The following is a 26,161-nucleotide window of genomic DNA, read 5'->3' on the forward strand; positions in this document are numbered from 1 at the left end:
TGAGGGGGAAAAAAGTAAAGAAATTGGAGAGGGGCTTTATAAATCTGAGTCCTGTTGAGGCCTTCAGTACTGAGTGGTGATGGCTAGTCTAGGCTACTAACATGACATTTTCACCAGATGTCAACCAAAGTAATCCACATACAAAGAGATCAAAACATATGTCCATAAATTAATTTATGATTGATAAAGTGAAATGACACAAGGAATTAGTATTGAACGGAAGAAAAGCAACCAGCCAACCAATATCAGCTTCCTTACAGAAAAACCACATGAACTTGTGGTAACATGTGTTACCATGTAGAGCACATGTGTAAAACATGTTACCATATTTGGAAAATGGGTTCACATGGGAATTCACATGTGATTCACATAAAAACACAAAAAAACATGTTTGCCATGTGCAACATTTTTCATGTGAATCACATGTGAAGTTCATGTGGTTTTTCTGTAAGGGCTGCTTTATTACTGTCTGATTCCCAAGAAAAGGTTTGTCATTACCAATGTGTCAACCTAGAAGTATCTCATGATGCATAAAAGGAAAGAGCTCTCTACCGACGGCATTGGCATTGCGGTTGAGTGCATTAGTCATTGTTTTTGTGTGGGTTTTTTTTTTAATAACTGTACCTGCTGATTGGTGTATCTGTGAGTGCCACTTGGCTCTTGGACAACTCCTCCGAGTATTCTTTTGACTGTCAGAAATCTTGCAGCAGCACCTAGTTGTGGCTGGTTCATGCACGCTCACTATGCAAGATTGATAAATCCTTAATTATCTCACTCATACATCATCACCATTTCTCTCAAACAGCAACTAAATCTCCTCCTGGAGCTTTTCTGCCCCCTAATCACAGTGGACAAACTGATCATTGCTGCTGGATCACGCATCAGGAGAGGTGTGGAACCTGGAGTCCACCTCCATCTGCAGGAGAAACTGAATTATATCTACAGTATTAGGATTTGATGCAAAGGGCTGTGAGTATTTGCAAGTGCAAAATATGTTTGGGTGTATGTGGATGTGAACTGCACGGCTACTGGATCTACTTGGATTTAGATGAAATTCACTCCTCTTCTATTTTAAAGCTGCTTTAGTCAAGTGTTTCATGTACGTTCCATGTGTGAGGTAAAAGGCGTCACTCATATCCACTGACAGTTCCCTCTCCCTGTCGTCTGCAGGTCTTATGTGTCCTCTGAAGACTCACTGGCACCAGTCGCAGATTTCCTGGGCCCTGCCTCACACCCTTGGATGAAGTCAGGTCATCGAGCCTCCAGCAGCGGTTTTCACCTTTATAGTGCAACAAGTGATCTCTCTGTTTCCAGCTGGTTAGTTTGGAATCAATGGTGAACCCGAACCAACGCAGATGCAGGCTAAAGCAAATCTGAGCTTCACTCACAGTCGCCCTCAACGTGGAGCTCGGCTCTGCAGCGCGTTCATCACTGTTGACGAACATTACTCTGCTCTAAATTTGCTCCTTCAGTACCCCTCCAACTGACCCCCACCACCCCCAACCCCCCCTCCGAGCCTCAGATTCCCTCCTAACCCCATTCCACCACACACACACACGCCCCTGCCTGTGTGTTTGTGTGTAAATGTGCATGTCAGCTCACCCAGAGCAGGGAGCGTCCGGCGACCAAGCCATGACTGGCAGCCACACAGTCACACAGCAGTTTCACATTTAGCATTTGGATCATTCAAACTTCCTGTTGGATCAATACATTCACTGTTGTTCTGTTTTTTTATTATTATTATTCTCCTGGGAAAAGGCCTGACAGGTAAGCAGGAACAACTGGAAATGGTTTAAGGTTAAGGTTATCTCTGTGTGTTGAAGTTGCAGCCAGGCCTGTTCTGCATGTGCATGGCTGGATCAACACTATCACACACTGAGGGAACCTGTCAGATCTGGTTTACTTAACAGGTCTTGAGCGATTCAGTGTTGAAAGGTGTGTACAAAGCCTTCTGCTCTTTGATTGGTAGAGGGAAGAGAAAGTAATCAGATAATCAAATGCTGTAATTCAGTTGGTCAGGAGCCATAAGTTTCCTGATACCGCATGTTATTGATACTGCAGCCAGAGCTGGATGAGTTTGCACTCAGAAGGAAGAGGACAGCTGAGATCTGTGGTGGGCTAAATTTATGCTGTGTCACTCATCTATCTATCTATCTATCTATCTATCTATCTATCTATCTATCTATCTATCTATCTATCTATCTATCTATCTATCTATCTATCTATCTATCTATCTATCTATCTATCTATCTATCTATCTGTCTATCTGTCTATCTGTCTATCTACCTATCTGTACCATATATGTTTCCCAGAATGCAATCTGTCCACATCAGAAGTAACAAACTGTTGTAGTGGAGGTAAAATCTGTTACATCCATTTGGTAGTTTAAATGCTAGAAGTGAGAAAAAGAAAGCGTGTCAGTTATATGGCCTGCAGGGTGAGGCAACACAAGACATACCAGCCAGAGCTGAGTGGGTGGGCAGAGCCGGGGTGGTGGTGGTGGATTTGAGGGGGGGGTTGACAGTGGAGGCTTGACGTGCCTGTATGACGCTGTGTTCAGCCACTGAGCTCTGTGGTTGGTGGACAGCGGATCAGGTGACCCAGTCTGGGCTAAATCAGTCCCCCAAGCAGACAAATTGAGGAGGTTGGGGAACTGGAGAGGTGGAGGGGTTAAGAGGTGTTTTTTTTTTTCAGAATGATGCAACTGAGGAAATTCAAAATTGGCTCATACCAAGTAGAGGAATTCCTCTTCTCTACCGAAAGCAATGTTCCTTTGGAATCACCTTTAGAGCCATAAATTAAAGTTGCATTCGGGATTCTAACGTGAAGATACGGTGGAGGCATTAAGCGATCCGGTCGTTTTGGCTAACTTCCTGTCAGCGGATGGAATTAGCAGTCCCCGCCCTCGTCCCTACGTCACCACATTCACGCGCATCCCTTGGCTGCACACACAGAGAGGACCGTCCCTTTATGCCGTCCTCTCTCCTCATTGGATAAAGGTTGTAGGATACAAGGAAAGTTTTCTCCTCGGCTTACAGCAGAGCAGAGTGACTGACAGACCCGTGTTTCGGACCAAACACTCTATATAAGTGATTGCCGTCGGAAGATATAACTATTTAAGACTTATATTAACACAAACATTCCGCTTACTTCTGCATTAACTCCCCATCAACTGAGACAACTGAGATGAAAATGTGTGCAGGTACAGACAGATCATCTATCCAAACATCCAAACGTCAGCCATCAACCAGGCAGAATGAGTTAGCCAATGCTAACGGCTTGATTCCCTCTCAGTCTGAATCATAGGTCTGTTAGTTGGCCTGCAACCATGCATCCAATACTAAACTTGAATAAATTAATTCGATGAGTACTTGAAATTAGTGTGCTTACAGTACACTCTGTAGCATATTACCATGCCAACATGCTCATATCGATGTGCCGATGTTTGCACACCGTTAGCATTTAGCTGAATGATTCCGCATGACTGTGGACTTGATGAGTCCTTTAGACTTTAGACTTTATTGTTTCACATTCCATGAGGACAGAGCAAGAAGGTAACATCTGGGCAACACATAACACAACATATAGACAGAAGTATACACATTTAACAATCCAAAAAAAAGTCCACACTCTGGCCTTTTATTCAGTGTTGCTATGACAGCCAGGATGAGAATGAGCGGGCCCTTTTGCACCTCACCCCCCCTTGTATCTGCATCCTGAGGGAAGAGGGGTGAGGTAGTGGGTGTTTAGTGGGTGTGTAGAGTTTGCTATTTATGTCACTAATGGATAATAAAGCAGGCAAACAATTGTCACAGTCACAATATATAGTAGGCTACTTATCCTAACCCACAATTGGATATTCATTTTATTCGACTTCTATTAATTTGGTTGGCAAATAGGTAAACAACAATATGTTCCATGAAAGACTTGTTTTTATTGTTGTGACTTAGTGCAGTAACAGCTTGCTCTGTGTAAAAACCAGGTTATATGCTGCTTTATTTTTAGAGAAGCTACGTCCACTCATATGATCTATACTGCTGAGACTGTGTATCTGTTTTGGTTCAGTGATGAATGTGTGAGGGCTATGCTGAGCTTACAGAGGCTGATCTTTAACTGTGTAGGATTGGCTAGCTCTCTGGACATGTTGAGTCTTGTTAGGCTGACCAGGTATACAGAACAAGCTGAAGTCCTCTGCAGTTGTTGTTCCATAGATCTGGTCCTGTAGGCTCCTTGTCAATCTCACGGGTTACGTAATGATCACTTTCCGGTAGATTTCAACACATCCAGCTCTGCTGCTAGAATGTGCCGCTGTTGCGCTAAATTTGTCCACAGCTGAGACCTGCTGGGGGTCGGAGGCTTCATGGCATTGTGTGCAGGGCTGGAATTACACAGTGGGATTGTAGTTGGATTGTAGTTAGGTGTTGATGTTTGTCTCCTGGAAGGTCTATTAATAATCTATTAATAAACACATGGTATGAATATATTACACCAAAATATATCAAGTAAGAAGGTATTTCTATGGCAACTGCTCAGAAATGAATCAGCTTCCTGCACCTGCACCAGCATCTCTGTTTTCCTCACTAATCAATATCCATACTGCCACCTCACTGTGCACTGTAGCTGAGTGAATGACAAACCTCCCACCATGACTCACACTGAACTCCTGACTCTCTCCTGTCTGCTGTAAACATATCTCTGTGCCTTCACAGTAATATTCAGCTGTAAATGCTGGCAGAGGGGGACAGCTTTATTCCTTCCTGTGTAGCAGGACAGGTGGGATGGACGTCGGCCCAGAAAGATGCATGGTGTTAAAAATACCAGTCATTATGCTTCATTGACATATTAACTCCAGAGATGTGGGCCACAGGTCAAAATACTCAGCTGCATTAGCAGAGTGTTTGTTTGTTTGTCTGCTGTGCACATGCTCAGTTTGTTTTCTACCTTTATGACGATGCATACAATGATCAAACTTATCCTGATGTTTCCACCATCTATTATGAAATAGAGATGAATATTAGACAGAAAGATATATTGATACCATACTACTACACCGTGGAGGCCCTCCTAATTTAAACCAGGTCTAAAATTAACCTTAACCCTTTATACATACAGTAGATTATAGTGCACAGTAACAATGTCCGACCACAACCACACAAACTCTGAAAATACACTGGGGGTGTGTGTTTGCGCTTTCCGTGGTGTAAATCTGTGAGTACATGCTTCTTAAATAATGGATGATTATCTACAAGCAGCCTTCAGTTCCACACATGACTTAATGTTAATGTGTGACTTTCATACATAGCTGACAATGACAACGTCAATTTGACACACAATGCTAATGAAAGCTATTGGTAATATTTTGCTGATTTTAAGTTAAGTCCACAAAATCCAACATCCTCCAAATATCTCATGTCAAGATCTTCTCCACTGAAAATACTGACATTTTGCAGGTTGTGCGTTTAATCCCCACAGCAGCAGTGCACTTGAACTGATACATTAGCATGTGTCTTGACCCTTTTTTTTCTTTTCTTTTCTTTTTTTTAGCCAAATAGCTGTATGGATGTCCAACACTGGAGACCTTTCTTAAGGTGCTACCATCAGATCTGTGTCATCCACTTACACAAAACATAGTGCAGATATTAATGTTTAAATGATAATGATTAATGCCCCGTTATTGATACTGTTCTACACATTAAGTAAATGTTGTGTAATAACTGTTATAAGACATTAACTGATCATTCTGTAACTGCATCATTTTATACTATTTATAAAACAAGCAAAGCTTTTTCAAAATCTGTTCTTATATGAACATGTGGTGCACTGTTGATTTTGTGTGCGTTAGGATAATCTTTGAACTTCCTTTATGTCTCTACCCATCTGTTGCCTGCCAGGTAACAGTAGTTTCTTGTTGTCACTGCTATAAATCTTTGGGTTATTTAATACAGAGACAATTGATATGCATGTTTCAGCAGAAGCTGTTGTATCAACATTGGGCTTCAAGTAAGGTAAACACACGTTTGGATAGGATTATCAGAGGGGGAAAACATAGATTATGTACATGCTGTGACTGTTTTATCCATCTTTAGCATTCTTAAGTGAGCCTTTCATTCAAACAGGCTGTTACGATGTACGGATACGATTCTTAAACATTCTAAGAATGTAATTTGTTTTCAAAAATCAGGACACAAGTCATTTTAATGAATTTGAACGTGCATCCTCCACATACACCGACCCTCTGTATCCAATATTGTCTTATCAGTGACAGTGGTTTAACATTTTTCCCTCAAGGGGTCTGCTGAAGCTGAATGTGAAGAATAGTAGGCAGTAAGAAAGATTGCAGACTTTATGTCGTTGCAGTGTAAGACATTTGCAATGTAAAAAGTCCACAAACAGCCTAGTCCCTACACTGTAAACAATACAGATCGCAAACTACTCCATTGGACAAACACATACTGCTCAGACGCTCAGGCTTTGTGATTGTCCACTGTTTTTTCTTTCTTTCATTTTCCATATTTTTACAGCATAACGTGCCTAACTACACAGTTTACTGGTAGCAGCGGGGTGTGACATGTCAAGCTGATATGGAGGGTTTATACCACCCTCTGCTGGATCACAGGAAAAACTACAGACTGTCTGTTGTGCTTATGAATGAGAAACTTTGAATTTGATCAGGTCATTAGGGTTTGTAAGTGACAGTCCTAATTCATGCTTTCATACAAATATGGAAATGGAACTTTATTAAAAGTTGGTGGGAATGTTTTTGTTTTTTTTTCATTGGAAAATATTAAACGATAATGTGATTTTGCAGTGGTTCATGCCAAACAGGAATGTTTCTATGAGTCAGAAGAATATGAACTGCTGGAACAGAACTGTGGCACCTCAATGCTTCCTGAATGTTGTGACATTTTACAAGTAGGGGGGAAAAAATCTGCTCTTGTAGTTGAAATAATTCCATTGCCCATTAGATCAGGATTTAGATCAATATTCTGTTATCTGGAGTCTGTATTTGTCTTGTCAATGGAGACTTTGAAATTTATCTCAGGTCAGAGAGTCTCTGCTGTGCTCAGGAGGCGACAGAGTTTAATTTAGCCTGGAAATCTGAACCTGAGACTCCTCTGTCAGCTCCTTCTGTGGGTGGAGGGTGGAGAGAGGGCAGGCTGGGATTTGTGTGGTCTTTTGGGTGTGAAACGATCAAAGTCTCCAAGCACCTTTAATTAGCCGTGACACCCCATCCTGATAAACACATAGCATGGTGGAGATGCTTAGTACTCTGACACATGGGAAGTGATGCATTTGGTAGTCTGTTGGGGAAATAGTAGGCTACGTTCTCTCACCTGGAGTTTTAGAGTCAGCACGGTCCTCAGTTTGTCTGAAAACATTGCAAATTACAAATTTAGATATGGATTTTATTGGTGTGTGTGTGTATGTGTGTGTGCACGTGTTTGCATACACACATGTGTGCTTGCCTGCATGGGTGCATGCGTGCACACCCTTGAGGCAGTCATATGAGGAGGGCAGTAAATAGGGAGTTCTAGGGGTGAGTTGGTTTCTGTCACATCTGTGACATATGTGATTGGATATGTATACTTCTAAGCTTTAATTGTTCCTATCTAATGTATCCTGTTTATACATAATACATTGTTCATGTTACTTTACACCCAAATGGGAGTATACACAAGATTGTCAGGAGCTGTGCTAATTTATCTTATCTCTTTGAACCTGGTTGGTCTTAACTATTCTAGATAAATCATTTAAAATATAACAAACGTTCACGTTTTGAGTTGTAAGAGAGTTGCATTTTGAGTTGTTAGCAGCTAGGTATGACCCAGCAGACGTCTAGCCTAGCTTAGGTTTGTTTTTAGCCTGTTGGCTAGGCTGATTGGCCACTGACTTTGTGCCAGAAAGCCACCACTTAGAATTCTCTCACTACGTCCGACACAACCATCTTTTTTGGCTTGTTATATCATGTGCCCGTATCAAATCTCTGTTTACTGATCCACACGGGGAGGTGCATACGATTCATTTTATCTTTTAGCACGGCCAGGCTTAATGAGGATGATTAATGACTGGAGATCCTCCACCTCTCCTTTAGATTAGAGATTGCATTTATTGTCATTGAAAAAAGAATTCAACGAAATTCACGTTGCTTCCCCGCTGTGATACCACACAACACACACAAGACAGAATAAATACAAAACATAAAACCTGTAAAAACATCATGAAATATCAATATAAAATCATATGGGAACAGTAGTCCACAAAAAAAAGATGTTGCATATTGCCCGCTGGGGATTGCACAACCCATTGTTGCCTATCTGTTCTTTAGGCTGCTATTCAGTTCTTTGATGGCACAAGAATAAAAACTGTTCTGGAGTCTTGATGTGCGACTCTTCAGGCATCTGTAGCGCTTTCCAGACGGCAAAAGTGTGAAGTGGTGGTTTCCTGGATGTGATGAGTCTTTAATTATGTTATTTGCCCGTTGTAGGCAACGAGACCTGTAGATGTCTTTGAAGGCGGGGAGTTGTGTGTTGGTGATGGACTGTGCCGTCTTTATTACCCTCTGTAGCGCCTTCCTCTTGGCTTTCGTGCAGCTCTAGAACCACACAAGGATGCCATGGCAGAGGATGCTCTCCACAGAGCAGCGGTAGAAGGACAGCAGCAGCTCTCTCGAGAGGTGGACTTTCCTCAGAGTCCTCAGGAAATAAAGCCACTGCTGAGCCTTCTTCACGAGGGCAGTGGTGTTGGTGGCCCATCACCGACTCTCTTGACCTCCACGCCCTTGAGTTACAGAGGTGCTGGTTCCGCCCCCCTCCTCCTAAAGTCCACAATCATTTATTTTGTTTTGTTGGGGTTTAGTGCCAAGTTGTTGTTGGTGCACCAAACTATCAGATTGTGGACCTCGTCCCTGTATGCTGTCTCGTCACCATTTTGAATCAGCCCCACCACTGTTGTGTCATCAGCAAATTTTATTGTTCTGTTTGTGTCATGGATTGTTGTACAGTCCGAAGTGTAGAGTGTGAAGAGGACAGGAGAAAGCACACACCCCTGGGGAACTCCAGTGCTGAGCCTCAGGACAGGGGAGTGGTAAGACCCCATCTTAACAGTCTGGGGGCGGTCTGTCAGGAAGTCTTTGATCCATCTGCACATGCTCTCAGCAACTCCAAGTTCAAGCAGTTTGTCTATTAGCCTGCTAGGGATGACAGTATTAAAGGTAGAGCTAAAATCCACAAACAAAATTCTTGCATATGAGCCTGGGTGTTCTAGGTGGGTCAAGACAGAGTGCAGGTGGTGTTTATGGCGTCCTCTGTTGACCTGTTTGCTCTATATGCGAATTGATGCTGATCGAGGGAGGGTGGGAGTAATGATTTAATGTGTGCCAGGACCAGCTTCTCAAAGCACTTCATCACTGTTGAAGTAAGAGCTATTGGTCTGTAATCATTTATATTACTGATATGTGTTTTCTTGGGGATGGGTACAACAGTGGTGGATTTGAGACATTTAGGGACAGTGCATGTTGCCAGGGAGAGGTTGAAGATGTTTGAAAATACCTCGGCCAGCAGGTCGGCACAGTCTCTGAGCAATCTCCCAGGGATGTTGTCTGGGCCAGCAGCCTTCCTGGGATTAACTCTGCGTAGGATTCTCCTTACATTCTCAGCATTTACAGAGAATGCTGGGTTGTCAGTGGCAGATGGTGGTGCAGGTGGAGTGTTGGTCCCAGCCACCTCAAAGCGGGCAAAGAAATGGTTAAGTTCCACTGCTAAGGGGTGGCTACTGCTGCCGGGGGCCGGGTCCTGGTTGCCCTTATAGTTGGTGAGGTGTCGGATGCCTTGCCAGGTACGCCGGGGGTCTCGCTCGTCAAAGTATCCTTCAATCTTCCTTCCATAGGCGGCTTTTGCCTCTCTGATGGCACCCTTTAATTTAGACCTGGCTGCACTATAGAGCTCCATGTTGCCAGATCTGAAGGCAGAGTTGCGTTCGATGAGCAGTAGTTTAACATCCCTGGTCAGGTTTATTGCTCTGATAGCTTCTGCATCTTCTGTTCACTGTAATACTGTCAATGCAATGTTGTATATAAAGCACAACTGTGGATGTATATTCTGCAACATCTGGGTGCTTGAATAGGTCCCACTGGGTCCTTCCAAAACAGTCTTGGAGTTGGATGGCAGCATCCTCTGGCCAAATCTTTATGTGTCTCACAGTGGGCTTTGTTGTTTTAATTAGAGGTCTATGCCGGGGTGAGAAACAGGGAAAGGTGGTCAGATTGGCCAAGATGGGGAAGCATGGAGACTCTGTAACCTTCCCTGATATTTCCATATACATGGTCCAGTGTGTTCTGAACCCTTGTTGGACATGTAACATATTGCTGGAATTTAGGGAGAATATGGGTACTAAAATCTCTGCCCTTTTATTCTCATATTTTTATGTAATTTATACCAAGTCTCTAAGGGTTAAACCAATTTTAAAACCAGCTGTCACTCAATAATGATAATTTAAATAATGTCAGACCCTTATCTTCAAAACCCTCTCTTGCCAGAACACTGGAACCCACTGACAGAGTGGATCATGGGATGTTAATTGACAGACTGGAAAACTGGGGAGGTGTGACTGAGATTAGTTCATGTTACCTGACGGACACTTCTGTGGTTATTACCTGTGGTTTCCTACAAGGTTACATTCTGGATCCTTCATTTTATTTTCCCAATATGTACTGCTAGTTCAAGTTATCTGTATCTTTGCTACATGTCATCCTCTGTCCCCCAACTGTCTCATCACTCCCATCACTCCCCCAGTGTCTCTGTCAAATTAAAGGTAAAAACACCAAACAATAAATTTAAACTGCAGAATAAATTCCTGCTTAAAATTTGAGAAGCTTCCTCAGAGCCCTCTTTGAAAAATGTATTTTTGCATGATTGCATTTTCTCAGAACTTTATCAAAATTTACATAACTCAGATTGGATACGTGAGGCCTGTAAAGGATGACTATATAGGGGTGTACCATTTAAATTATGGCTATATTCAGCTGCCAGATTTATCAATGTCATGCCAGTTACTGTACTTACATACATAGAAATCGACAATATTTGCACCTTTGGCTAATCACATGATAAACCAGGATCAGCACCTGATCCTTCTCTCTCTTGCCATCATCACTGCCTGTAGATGCCAAAAGACATTGCACTGCCATCTTTGTTGACCTTTCCAAAGCCTTTGACAATATGATTCACTCATTGCTAAATGTTGATTTTATTTCACAAGCTTTTGAATGGTTCCAGGATTAGCTGTCTGTCAGGCGACAGGCAGTAATCTTAAAACCTGTTGTTAGATTTTTAATAAATGTTCATCAAGTGTGTATCACAAAAGTCAATCTTACGTCCTCTGCTATTTGCTATTAATATTAATACTATTACTCCTTGTCGCAACCAAAAACGTAATAACAGCCAATAACGTAATAATTCTGGCCATTTTAAATGTAATAAAGCCAAAAATGTAATAACGTGCCAATAATGTAATAACATTTTTGAGCCAATAACGTAATAACTTTTTGCCAATAATGTAACAAGTTATTACATTATTGGCTGGTTATTACGTTATTGGCCTAGTATTAAAAAAACCTTTGAAAATGTAATAATTGGTGCCAATAATGTAATAATACATAAATATGACTGCAGTTCTTGGAAATAAAAGGCTTTTTTGCAGTTTTGTGCAGTTTGCTAATCAAATATAGGTATAGTGGATGACATAGTCGTCATATTTATTCATCCAAGATATGTACTATCTCTCTCTCTCTCTCTCTCTCTCTCTTTCTCTACCTTTATACTGTATGGAGCAATATAAACGTCTACCTTTAGACTTTCACAGTATTAATATAGAACCTATGCTGCTTTATCATCACTGTAAAAAACAAAACAAAAAAAACATTGAAAAGTCACTTTATCCTACATGGGACATAAACTGGCTGGCAGACACCATTCAATACACAAGTTTGGTTATGTTTTGGAGGTTGTTGATAGCCTACAATGCTTACTTCTTCCATTTGCAAACATATCATTAAGCATGGTGAGTGAGTGAGTGAGTGAGTGAGTGAGTGAGGAAAGATAGTACATATCTTGGATGAATAAATATGCCCACTGTCATCCACACCTATTTTAATTAGCAAACTGCACAAAAACTGTAAAAAACAAACAAACAAAAAAAAAACACTTTTATTTCCAAGAACTGCAGTCATATTTATGTATTATTACATTATCGGCACCAGTTATTACCAGAAAAGTTATTACCAAAAAAGTTATTACGTTATTGGCTCAAAAGTTTTATTACAGTATTGGCACATTATTACATTATTGGCTTTATTACATTTAAAATGGCCAAAATTATTACGTTATTGGCTGTTCTTACGTTATTGGCTGTTATTACATTTTTGGTTGCTACACTTCCTCCTTTAACAAATTGCCATGTACAGTTTTATGTGGATGACATAATTTTGTATTGTATTGCATTGCAGACACAGTCATCCAGATTATATTAGTCCAATGACTGTTTTTACTACAAGTTTCTTGAGGTTGTAATGAACTTTGGAGATACCTTTAAGTTTTTATGCACCATTCATTTGGGATTTTACACAAAACACTTCCAAATAAAAACTTTGGTACCCCTTTTTATTTTCAAATCCCTGGGTCAAGCATCATCCTTTTATATCTTGTATTTCTTGGCTGAATTTCTCAGACCTGTATTAATTGTTTTTTAAGTTTACTCTGCATTTACATGACGGCAAACCCTCACTAACTTTTGAGTATAAATAAAGGCTAATGATAATAATTCAGCCCACAGACTCTGGCCTTATGGTAGGTCAAATTAACTAAGAACTAAGCAACAAGAAGGAGTCTCAAGACAGAATTCTAGGATGCATATAAATGTAGAGCTACATATTAGGGTCACACAACCAAAAATTATAATATGTTATAGTTTTTGCGAATGTGTAATATTTATGCACTGAAACATAAAATCATTATCATTAACTTCTGTTCTTTTATTTTTTTGCAGAGAAAAGAAAGACTTACTTGTAACAACACTAATCACAATAGAGAAAGGAACAATAGTCGTAATTTTGAAGGATTTAGTTGTTTAGTTTTCTCTCTTAAGATCGGCATTTTACAGCATACTTGTGTTTAATATCTTGTAGCTCTTCCTACTTATAATTGATGATGTGTGGCTTAACGGAATTATTTTGTATTAAACTCTTGAACTTTTCGGTCCAGGGCGATGTTTTCTTGGGTCATTACAGTATGAGCTCCTCTGAGATGTTTGAATTCTTGCTGAACCTTTTTGAGCTCCTGAGCTTGTTGTTGAAGTACCTCATCTTTTTGTGTGATGGCTTGGCACAGGACCTCATTTTCACTGTGCAGGATGGCTTTATCAGTCATTAGAGTTTATCACTGACTTGATCTCATTTTCTAACTAGAGAGCCCTTTTTTTCTTCTAACAGGAGCCCTCCATTTTTTCAACAGGTCTTCATTCTCGGCCCCTGATGTTTTTTTTTTGTTTTTTTAACGATCTCATTATCTTGGAAAAAGGAGCTATTCTCATCAATCAGAGGCCGAAGACTGTCAGACTACTCCAGCTAATTTGTTTTCTGCTTTGTCAATACAAAATGTCTATATCAGAACTGCTTTGTATATTAAACACTGCATATTCAAATCTGTTGCTGTATTGTGTCAGGACTGGCTCCTTTTCCTGACAAACAACACGCGGAGAGGGGAAGGTGCCGACAATAATCTTATTTATTTATAACAACAATCAAAGGTAAACAATCAGTAGTGGAGGATATCAGTGGTGAGTGCGGGTGCATGGATGGATATGTAGGTGTTGTCTGTGCATTAAAACCAAGAGGACAGTCGCAGCGGAGGAGCTGCAGGACGCCAGGTCATGAATGGGATGAGAGAGAGGGAGACGGCGATCTCCACCCGGCTTTTAGGAACATAGCCACGCCCCCCTACAGCCCGCACACCGGAGTCCCATGAGCAATCCTGAGGGAAGGAGAGACAGAGAGCGAGAGGGGAGCCGCACACACACACACACACTCACACATACACACAACCACCTGGGGTTGTCACACCCCCCCCTTAAGACGGGACCCCAAAGGGGAACCGGCACAATAAACCCCCAAGCTAGTAAGGGTGGCAGGACCAGCTACATGTTAACCATTTACAGTTGTAACCACACTCTAAATAACATGAATTACATGAACAATTTACATGAACAATTTACATGAACCATTCCCACTGCAAAAACCCAACCCAACTCACCCAGCCATCCTAGAACTCTGCAACCTGGTACCGGGGAAGCCTATTTAAGAGTCTGAAAGGACGGAGGAGCAGGAGTGTGAAAGCAGGGATAAAGTTACATGTCATCATACATACAAGATTAACAAGGCACAATTGACCCAATACCCCATCAACTCTAAGGCAGAGGCGCCCTAGACAAAGCATCTGCCAGGATATTATCTTGCCCTTTAATGTGGCGTATGTCTAAATCATAACCCTGCAAAAAGAGAGACCACCTGACCAGTCTCTGATTTGGAGTTTTCAAGGAACCTAAGAATGTCAAAGGGTTGTGATCTGTGTAAACAATTAAAGGTGCCGTCCCACCTACGTACACCTCAAAATGCTGTAAGGCCAGAATGAGACCCAAAGCCTCCTTTTCTATCACTGAATAGTTGGCCTGATGTCGATTGAACTTTCTTGAGAAAAAACAGACTGGTCTCAACAACCCCTCGTCCCCTCCCTGGAGAAGGACGGCACCGGCCCCGACCTGGCTGGCATCAACCTGTAAGACAAACTGTCGGTCAAACTGGGGAGCAGCCAACACAGGACATGAACACAGTAAAGACTTTACATTCTCAAAGGCCTGCTGGCACGCAGTAGACCACACGAACTTAGCTCCACCCTTCAGTAGCTCAGTCAGAGGAAAAACAACAGTAGAGAAATTTCGGCAGAAACTTCTATAGTATCCAACTAGACCCAAAAACCGCTGGAGCTCTTTCTTCGTAGTTGGCGGTGGAAACTCAGACACAGCTTGCACTTTAGCCTGAACAGGAACAACATTACCCTGACCAACCACACGCCCCAAATAAGTAACAGTGGCTCTAGCAAACTCACATTTGGCTAAATTTACTGTCAACTGGGCCTCAGCCAACCTCTCAAACAACTCTTTCACTCTCTGCAAATGCGAATGGGTTACATGCTGCCATTCCGACATGCTGCCACTCCGACATATCGCCATTCCGACATTCTACTATTCAGACATGTCACCATTCAGACATACCACCATTCCGACATGAAAACGTCCTGCCATTCCGACAGTTTCATCCCGCCATTCCGACAAGGCTTTAATTACCATAAGGAAATGTGCGTTACTCCGAGCGGCGGTTAGGTGTATGTGTGTATGTTTTTTTGTTTTCTTTTTTCATGTTTTAAGACATGTGTACAGATGTGATACAGTCAGTGGAAGCTTAATAAATAAACAAACACAAAGTCTCGCCATGTACAATCACACACTCCGATGTCAGTTTGTAACCATTTCCCTTACAATAAGGATATAAGGGGAACTGGCACAACGCAGTCCTGCTGCAGGCGGATCTAGGCTCGCGCTACTGGTGCGTCCAGGGAAGCAATAATCAAAGTCGCTACTTAGTCTGAGTCTCTGTATTTCACTTAACTCAAAACGCGCCCATCACAGGCGGCATATAATAAACTATTACACACAGATCAACAGAACCTGAAAGCCCTCCCCCCTCCCGCTGTCCATTAAGTCCGAGTGGGAATGAGTGTGTGTGTGTGTGTGTGTGTGTGTGTGTGTGTGTGTGTGTGTGTGTGTGTGTGTGTGTGTGTGTGTGTGTGTGTGTGCGCGCGAGCGCACTGTCACTGTCCGTGCCGGCGTGTATGTGTGTGTGCGGGGTTGCGCGAGCTCACAGTCAGTGTGTGTGTGTGTGTGTGTGTGTGCGTGTGCGTGCGTATGTGTGTGTGTTGGTGCGTGGTGAGGGTGAGTGAGAGAGAGTTTGTTTGTCCTACTGTCCACACGGGAGAGACGCCGCGGCTCCGCCGAGGTGACCACCAGTCCTCTCCCTCGTCCCGCTTGGCTGAAAACGGGCTGTGAGGTGTCCAAACGGGCCTTTATGATCCACGGGGTAATCCACTGGGAAAAATAATCCACTATGCCGCCTCTCCTCCCCTCTCACCACGTCACTTCTCCATTTGAACCCTCGGCCCCACTAATGCACTTTTACGCATTACGCACACAACTTACAGCAAAAAAGAAACATTCATTCATTCATTCATTAAAGGTCCGCACGTCCCAGTGCGCAAACCACAAGGATAACTGATCATTTCCCTGGCCTAATGCACAATGAAAAAAACCTGGGGAGCAAACGTGCAAATCAACTACCCCAGCTGGCCAGGCAAAACCCAGTGGATCACTACAAGTTGTTGCAACTTTTGGGAATTTACTCCTGGTAAAAAGGCTTACAAACATGGACCAGGACGGCTCCATAATACGCACAAAAATCCAAAGGAAACGAAAGGTAACTTTAAAAAAAATAGCATCAGCACGACGTAGTGAATATGTGTTTTACGCATGCCTCTGTGCGTCTGCAGATCAAATTGTCTATAATTAAACTTGGAGCCAGACCCGGCCAGGCTACAGGAGAGATCAAAAATATGCAGGGGTCCAGGACCCCCATGAGAACCACTGATCCTGTTGAACGTACTGTAACCACTGTGATACAATAATAAAAAACAACACTGATCTGATTCACCGGCGTAGCGGTCCCTCTCTCATTAACTCTCTAGCTCTCTCGACCACAGCTGCAAACTAAGTAGCACAGCGCCAATAATAATAATAATAATAATAATAATAATAATAATAATAATAATAATAATGCATTTTATAATCGAGATGGATGTGACAAGGGCGTTGACCAGAGTCAAAGTGCTGTTAGAGGAGAGAGATGGGCAGGCAGGGACGCGGTGATCATTATTAACCTACACATTTAATGACCTTATGTCGGAATGGCGGGACGTTTCCAAAAAAGGAAAGTACCGCCATTCCGACAATGGAAACTAAAATTGTCGGAGTGGTGGGACGTTTTCAATCAATGGAAGTGCTGCCATTACGACAATTAGACGTCAATGTCGGAGTGGCGGTATGTCGGAATGACCCGCGGATACCATGCGAATGCCATGTGTCACTATACACAACCAGATCATCCAAATACACTGAACAGCCCTTTAACCCATGCACAACCCGGTTCATAAGCCGCTGAAAAGTGGCCGGAGCGTTCTTCAAACCAAAGGGCATAACAGTATATGAGTAAAGGCCGGCAGGAGTGACAAATGAAGCAATTTCTCTCGCGCGCTCTGACAAGGGCACCTGCCAATAACCCTTGAGCAGGTCGAACTTGGACACAAACTTGGCAGACCCAACCATGTCTATACAATCGTCCATGCGCGGCAATGGAAATGAATCGGACTTAGTGACAGAATTAACCTTCCTCATATCTGTGCAAAATCGCAGAGTTTTATCTGATTTAGGCACCAAAACACAAGGAGACGCCCAGCTGGACGCAGACGGAATGGCAATGTCATTTTTCAACATGTAATCAATCTCAGTGTTCAAGTGCGTCAGCTTCTCAGGACCCATGCGGTAAAACCGCTGTCTGATTGGCTGCGCTTCCCCCACATCAATATCATGTACAATCCAGGAAGTACGAGAAGGAACATCACCAAAAAGCTGCGGAAATCTACCGATCAGCTCCACAAACTCGACCCGCTGCTCTTCAGACAGATGTGACAAAAGGGACTGCAGATTACCCAAAGACTCAGAATTCTTCAACCTACCACTCAACAAACTGTCATCAGGCTCAGGAACGCCGTCTGTCTCCTGCGCCACACTACAGGTGTCCACAGCGAGCGCTGCACCAACGTCACCTTTTACGCACTCACCATGCCCCGAGCGTTGGTAATATGGCTTCAGCAGGTTCACATGATACAACTGGGACGACTTCCTTCGACCTGGTGTAGCGACAAGATAGTTAACATCAGAAATTTTTTCAGACACAGTGTATGGGCCAACAAACTTAGCCTGGAATGGTGACGTGACCAGCGGAGTCAGTGCGAGGACCTGGTCCCCAGGACTATACTCATGACGCACCGTACCCCGGTCATACTGGGCTTTCATTTTGACTTGAGCCTGCCCCAGTTTTTCTTTTGCCAACAGACCCGCCCGAAACAATCTGTGCCGAAAACCATTAACAAAGTCAATCAGGTTTCGAGGCGCCTCGGCAGGAACTAATCCACCCTTCAGCGCTGCCAACGGCCCGCGCACCGAGTGCCCAAAAACCAATTCGTTCGGACTGAAGCCCGTGCTCTCCTGCACGGCTTCTCGCGCTGCCAACATCAACCAGGGGAGCCCCTCCTCCCAGTCCCGATCCAACTCTGTACAGTAAGCGCGCAACAAGGACTTGAGCGTCTGATGGAACCGCTCCAACGCGCCCTGACTTTGCGCATGATATGCAGTGGACTGGTTATGGCTCACCCCCAGCGATTTCAACACTTCCGCAAACATATGCGAGGAAAAATTGGACCCCCGATCACTTTGTATGACCTTGGGTATCCCGAACACTGAAATGAACTGTGCAAGTGCTTTAACTACCGCTTTGGTGGTGATGGTTCGAAGCGGATAAGCCGCTGGGTAACGAGTACACTGACACATGACCGTCAACAAATACTTACACCCCGACTTGGCACTAGGCAACGGCCCCACACAGTCTATTATCAGATACTCAAACGGTTCACTCACCACAGAGATGGGCTGCAACGGCGCCGGTTTTACGCACTGGTTGGGTTTCCCCGTCAGCTGGCAGACGTGACATGTTTTAATATACGCCGCCACCTCTTTTTTGGCCCGCGGCCAAAAAAAATGTTTAAGCACCGACAGATACGTTTTACGCACCCCAAAGTGACCACTTTCATCATGTGCTGTTTTCAAAACGTGGGAACGAAAATCCTGAGGCACCACCACCTGAAACACAGGCGCTCCCACAACATCCTCATCACAAGGCAACCAATAGCCCTGGGCTACATCACCAACCTGGTGACGCGGCACAACCTGATCCCACAGTGAGGACAACGAAACATCAGATTTCTGAGCCTTAATCCACTCCTCTCTTACCACAAGTGGAGGCAAATCAGGCAGCGCAACCGGTTCCACCGAGGCCGCAACCTCCGCTGGCACAGACGCACATTTACTCTGAGCGCGCGTCATGGCACAAACAGGAAAAACTTCAAGCGCTGAACTGTCAGACTCCACCGGTTCGGACACCACCACAGGTGGCGGGGGACCACTGGACCAAACCCGACCACCACAAATATCATTTCCCAGAATCATTGACACGCCTGGCAAAGGCAACTCAGGCCGCACGCCCACAGAAAACACACCTTTAGCCAGATCACAATCCAACACCACATCATGGCGTGGCACGGGAACGAAGCCAAGCTCCATCCCCCGCATCACAATGAAATCTCCAGACTGCGTATCAGAGGAAAAAGGGAGCACAGACTGCACAATGAAAGAATGTCGGGCCCCTGTGTCACGCAACACTCTCACAGGAACACATTCAGTACTGCCCACCAAGGACACACGCGCCTTTATGATGAAAGGCTCAAACCCAGACTTGTCACTGACGGTCGCCTCCACCGCCTTTTTTTCTGGCACACTTGCACACAACATAGCAGGAGCTGGGGAAGGCGCAAAATTTTTTCGCCTGAGCAAAGGACACTGGTCCTTCCAATGACCTTCCCCACGACAAAAATTGCACAAGTTTAAACGTCCTGGGCGCACAGAGACAGGCGCGCCACGGGCCGGAACAGGTTTGGAAAAACGGCTGCGCGTAAACCTACTGTCATCCACTGCGCGCTCGCGCCCCTCAGCAAAACCAGACTTGTGCGTCAGCAAGAAATCATCAGCCAACTCAGCTGCTTTAAGCGCAGTAGCTGGCCCTCTTTCATTTAAGTAGGCGGCTACGCGCTGAGGAACAACATTTTTAAACTGCTCCTTAATTATCAATTCACACAGACCATCAAATGAATTCACTTTTTCCGCGGAACACCAGCGGTGAAAATGAGTGGTCAAATCGCGCACAAACTCCACATTAGTTTGTTTATCAACCTTCACCCACTGTCTAAACCTCTGGCGATATGCCTCTGGAACGAGCTCATACGCCTTGAGGACGGCTGACTTCACCCTGTCATAAGTCAAACCCTCCTGCGCGCACACAGCCGAGTAAGCCTCCTGCGCCTTGCCCGTGAGGACGCACTGCAGCAGGAGAACCCTATCAACATCTGACCACTGCCTGGCATCTGCCACGCGCTCAAACAACGTGAAAAAAGTATCAGGATCTCGCTCATTAAATTTAGGCACAAGGCGCAGACTCGCCGTCAAGTCTCTGCCCTCAAGCTCAGCCACAGACCCAGACGCGCCAGAATCCCTCTCATTTCGGTCCACAACCCTCAGCTTCGCCTGCTCCACCTCTAACCGCCGCATCTCTAACTGCAACTCCAAGAGGTTTTTCTGCCTGTCTTGACTGTCCTTCTCTCCCCGCTGCATCTCTAACTGCAACTCCATGTGGTCTTTCTGCCATCCTGCTCTTTCCCTCTCTTGCTCAAACGTGAGCCTCTCAGCCCGCTCAACCAGCGCCGCAGCCCCCGGCTCTCTCCTTGATCCAGCTGGCCCAACCCCTGGCTTTTTCGGAAACACACCTCTTTCAAACAATGTCAACAACACCAACACCTTCAAGTCATCCTTCAGGATTCCCTCTTCCAACTCAATCTCATAATGTCCCGCAATTTCAAGCAACTCCTCTTTCAAACATGATTCCAAAAACACCGCAGAGGGCGCACCATAGAAAGCTGACAAATCACTCATATTCACCGTAGAGCCGGATCCACACCGCTATGCGCACTTAAGCAGACAATGCCCCCCAGAGCTTTCCCCTCACTGCCTATCCAGAATCTAACTAAACTCGACCCTGGTCTTCATGTGGTTCTGCAGCGGGCTGATTAAGCACAAAACCAGCGGGGACCACCAGCGGCGACCCCACGGAGTGCCCCCGAGATGATTGCTCGCGCAACCAACGCTAGCCGCTCCCCACAACACTACTGACAAAAAAAAAAACAAACAGACACAATCCCAAAGGAGACGTGTCCTTCGCCTAACGGGAACCTCCAGAAAAAATGCGCATCCAGTGTATCACTTACCCTTCACAGGTGAACCAAGACGAGCCCCCATTTGTCAGGACTGGCTCCTTTTCCTGACAAACAACACGCGGAGAGGGGAAGGTGCCGACAATAATCTTATTTATTTATAACAACAATCAAAGGTAAACAATCAGTAGTGGAGGATATCAGTGGTGAGTGCGGGTGCATGGATGGATATGTAGGTGTTGTCTGTGCATTAAAACCAAGAGGACAGTCGCAGCGGAGGAGCTGCAGGACGCCAGGTCATGAATGGGATGAGAGAGAGGGAGACGGCGATCTCCACCCGGCTTTTAGGAACATAGCCACGCCCCCCTACAGCCCGCACACCGGAGTCCCATGAGCAATCCTGAGGGAAGGAGAGACAGAGAGCGAGAGGGGAGCCGCACACACACACACACACTCACACATACACACAACCACCTGGGGTTGTCACAATTGCATGAGGCAACTGCATCTCTACTGTTCACTTGTTTAGAGTCAGGTACACCTCACACACCGTACACATCAGGCTGTATTTCCCTGTGATAACATCACAACAAAACATAATATACATCAGCTAAACTGTGATGTAAGGCAGTATTCTCAAACAGGACAACATTATTGAATTGTTCCATTGATAATCGTTATCAATCTCATATCAAAAGCCATGACTTCTTGATTGTCTCTGATTTAAAAGAACACAACAGGGCAATGACTGAGATGAACTAAACTACTAAGTGCAGCATGCATGCATTGTCTAATAATCAATAAAATGAAAGTTATGGACTGTGGGATGAGTTAATGGTGGGACAGTGCATGTTATCGCTAGATATAGGTATTGGAAAACTATTTAGAGGATGTGACATATGATGATAATATAGATAACTAAAAATAAAGCTGACTTGATTTGACTTCTGAAAACTTAATGTATCCAAGAATGTTTTTTTTCTGACCATAACCATACTTTTTACTTGTGTGGTGAAACATGCTCAACAGTTACACATCTCTACAGCACATTATATGCTCTTTTCTTTGTAGAGAGTATAAACAAGCTCTGTCACTGCCTCCTGGAACGCCTGAAACATGGCACAGTAAGTCTAACTGCACATACACACATGCACAAATACATAACCAACAACATCAGCACATCACTGTTGATCTGTGTGTGTGTGTGTGTGTGTCTGTATAGCCTCCAGAGGGTGCAGAAGAAGACCAGCACTGTGTCACTGACCATCTCCTCCTCCTCCTCCTCTGCATCTTCCTCTCGTGAAGTCTTCTCCAGCTCCTCCAACTCCTCCTCTTCCACCTCCAACCTCCTCGCTCAGAGACACTCCAGCCTGGTGCAGCCGCTGTGTGTCAGCCCTCAGAGGGTAATTTATTTATTTATTTAAAAGGATCCCCATTAGTTGATGCCAATGGCACAAGCTAGTCTTCCTGGGGTCCAAAGAAGCTTACATCGAAAAGAGAAAAAACAGATAATATTTTCAATATCACAACAGTCAAATAGACATCTTAATATGTCATGTTTGCAGTAATACAATTGCACATTGGTGCTGTGAAATCTTACATTTTACGCCTTACATTTGATTGCATTTAAACAAGTTGGTACTGTAGTAGTCTTAATATCAGTCATTCATTTAAAAGAACAAAACAGACAGGGATGAAATAATTATAAAAATAAGTATAATGATAAATCAGCATCTTAATGTATATTGTATTCTAAAAAATGTGTTAAATAGAATAATATATTTTTCTTTTTCCAGACTCAGAGTCCCATTTACAATCAGCAGTATTCGGGGAATGGAGTGGCTCCTACATTTGTTAAGGTAAAACATACCTACCTGTATGTGAAAACAGACCTACTTTCTGATTTGTCTAAACTTTCTTACTGTTTCCTGTTCTAATGTCAGTCTTTCATCTCCCTTCTCTTCTTCTAATCTCTCTGTGTCTGTGTCCTCGTCTGTTCAACCACCGTCATCGTCCTGCAGTGTCTCCATGATGTGTCCACAGTGAATGGCCAGCTGGTGGTGCTGGAGTGCAGAATGCGGGGAACTCCACCACTGCAGGTCATGTGGTACCGAGAGGATGAGAAAATACTGGACTCAGATGATTTTAGGATACTACGCAAGAGTAAGTGTGTATTTGTGTGTGTTTGGCAGCGAGCAAGAGTCAAATGACTTAGACCCAGGGTTACAGTGAAACAACACAAAATTAGGTCCTGAAACACCCTGAACAACTAAAGAATAGGATCTTTAATTTTGGGAAAGACTCTTTCATGAAACAACAAGACACACTACACTTTAGAATACTCATGTAGCAGTTTAGATTTACAGTTTATCTCTTATAATAAACTTTATTTGTATAACACCTTTCAAAACACAGTTACAAAGTGCTTTATAGATGAAGTAAAAATAACACCGTCATCATAAACATTTAGAAAAACATAAAACCAAAAAACCTGATCTGCTTTACAGAGTAAGATAAAACAGTCAGGATAAAAGCATAAAAGCAGTATGGATAATAAAACAAATAGAATAAATGGAATAAAATCAAAATGAAAACAATAAAGGTGGCAAAACAACATATTTTGCCATAATATGAGCTGCAGCTTAAAATCATCTCTCTTCTTTTTCCTAGAGGCCAGTTCTGCATCAGTACCAGGTATGTACAGAATAGCCTATTGGTTCTAATGGTTTTGAATTAAATGTGAAAATAAATTAAATGTAAATACATGTAAATAAATTGTGAAGGGGGGTCACAATTAGGGATGCAAATTATCGAGTAATTCATTAATCGATAGTTGATAGACCTTATCGATCGATGATCGATTAATTGATAAGCGGCGATTTTCCTGAGAACCTAAATTTAAGGGGAAAATTCCTTATGGACTTTACACTAGTATTTGTTAATTTATTTTAAGAGCACAGCACAATGAAAATGTTTAAGTAGCACGTTATTTGGGACAGAGAGCTCTGAGGTTGAAGTCCTATCATAATGAGATGAGATGAGGTGAGAGAGCTGCGTTTCCATTACAGATTTTCGCAAAATAAAAGCGATATTTCTGAAACTTCGAAAAAGTGCAATTGCCATTTGCGGGTGTTTCCATTGAAAGGTATTTTGCGAATGAGCCGTAATGCGTCTTGCGTTTCTATGGTGACGGCACAGCAATCTCAGCTGCCGACAGCTGTTGCTGTTATTGTTATTAACAAAGACGAAAACAGCGCTTGATTGCTGAAAGGCAAAGCCCGTGTGGCGCTGCAGCGGCCACAAATAAGGACGCACTCACACGGGCCAGTTGTTCCGTACCGTGCTGAAGCCCCCCCCCCCTGTCCCCCGCTGGCCCGCACTCACACCACCTCCAACCCAAGCTGCTCAAGCACGGCTGCCTCCGTTGATATAGAGGGACTATTTGTTTACCAACACAGCGGATGTGCGCTTTAACCTGACTGCAGAAAGAACGGAGCCTTTTAACACCAGCGGTGATGAGGCGCTGTCGCGCTGACAACAATATTGTGTCCACACACCCGTACTGGTTTATGTGACTTAAGGTGACATGTCGGCGCAGGAGGGAGTGGGAGCGTGGATGCGAGCCAGTCTCCTTCAACCATGCAGGGAAAAGGGGAATGATAGGAAAGGGTTTTCTAATTTATTGAGAAACAATGCCCAGGTCAGCAATGCATGACAATAAACATGTGGTTCATTTGTCCCCTCAAGTTACATAAACCAACACAGCTTGGACACACGCGCTGTTCTCCGCGGCACCGCAACGAGCGCTTTTTTTTTCTTTTCTTTTTTTTTTTTTAAATTAAGCTCCGGTAGCGACCGGCTAAACTACGGTAGGATACTGTAAACCAGCACGGATCCGGTGTGTTTATCAAAGCTTGTCTGACGTGCTGAGGCACCGGGTCGGTTTGAGCTGCGTTCAGGCTGCATTACAACTCCTCAGGCAGCTCCGTGTCGGCGGCTTTTTGACTCGTTACTCACCGGTCGTCTGTGTGTTAGCGATGGTACAGCCTGAGTCCCGTATAGCTACAACAGGTAACAATGTTGTCTCTTTTCACCTCCTCTCCCTCTCTCCCTTGTGTGCTGCAGTGCGCAGCGCTGCACACGTTTACACAGAGATCTGCTACATTATGTCGGCTTTGCTTGTTTACATTTCACAGTAAAACTCCCATTGAAAAGGAACGATTAATTGCAAGTAATTTAATTTAATCGATTAAATTCTTATCGACAATTAATCGATAGTCGATTAATTGTTTGCATCCCTAGTCACAATCCAAAAAATGACTTGTGTAACACTGATAAGAGAAATTTAACCCACTAGAAGCAAGATAAATGCAAGATATCAGAGATTTTCTAGCAGCTTGTTTGTGAATTTATTTGAGGAATAATGGGCAGAATTAAAAAACAAAGACTTTTTTGTGTCGGCCTCTGCAGAGGAGCTGTGTACACTGGTGATCACTGAGGCTTTTCCAGAAGATTCAGGCCTGTTCAAATGTGTGGCCATCAACCCTTTTGGCACGGTCTCCTGCTCAGCTATTCTGGAAGTTTACAATGGTGAGATAATTGTTTATGTATTACAATATGTATTTGAACTCAATCTGCTGATGGTCAGTCTTGTTTTAAGAGGCCACTCATGTCAGAATTGGCTGTACCATGCAGACCTGGAGGAGCAGCTGGAGGTAGAGGCCATCCGTCAGCAGGAGACAGTTTCTCTCAGACAGGGGGATGAGACAGTGTTTCAGCAGGAGACGTCCTCCTTCGGGAAGAGTGCAGAGGACGAACTGCCCCCTCCACTGCCTGACTCCATGTACCTCCCCCCTCCTGAGTGGCCTGACTGCCCTCCAGAAGATAGCATCCCTGTTGATGAGTAA

General features: G+C 43.8%; 1 protein-coding gene across 1 annotated transcript; it reads left to right on the forward strand.

The window, feature by feature from the left end:
• Positions 1 to 1,570: 1,570 nt before the first annotated feature.
• LOC146980274 (palladin-like) lies at positions 1,571 to 26,161 on the forward strand. Its single transcript, XM_085788652.1, has 8 exons — positions 1,571 to 1,767; positions 22,326 to 22,378; positions 22,477 to 22,657; positions 23,051 to 23,113; positions 23,276 to 23,417; positions 23,925 to 23,948; positions 25,725 to 25,844; positions 25,950 to 26,161. The coding sequence occupies exons 2-8, from the start codon at positions 22,371 to 22,373 to the stop codon at positions 26,159 to 26,161; spliced, it is 750 nt and encodes a 249-aa protein (XP_085644778.1). The 5' UTR covers positions 1,571 to 1,767; positions 22,326 to 22,370.

This window comes from Trachurus japonicus, chromosome 10 (genome assembly GCF_045865225.1).
Source record: "Trachurus japonicus isolate A0001 chromosome 10, Traja_1.0".
Classification (NCBI taxonomy): Eukaryota; Metazoa; Chordata; class Actinopteri; order Carangiformes; family Carangidae; genus Trachurus; species Trachurus japonicus.

Coding starts and splice junctions, on each gene's coding strand:
- LOC146980274 (XM_085788652.1), top strand. Junction 23,114..23,275: donor TGGCTCCTACATTTGTTAAG/GTAAAACATACC, acceptor ATCGTCCTGCAG/TGTCTCCATGATGTGTCCAC. Junction 23,418..23,924: donor TTTTAGGATACTACGCAAGA/GTAAGTGTGTAT, acceptor TCTTTTTCCTAG/AGGCCAGTTCTGCATCAGTA.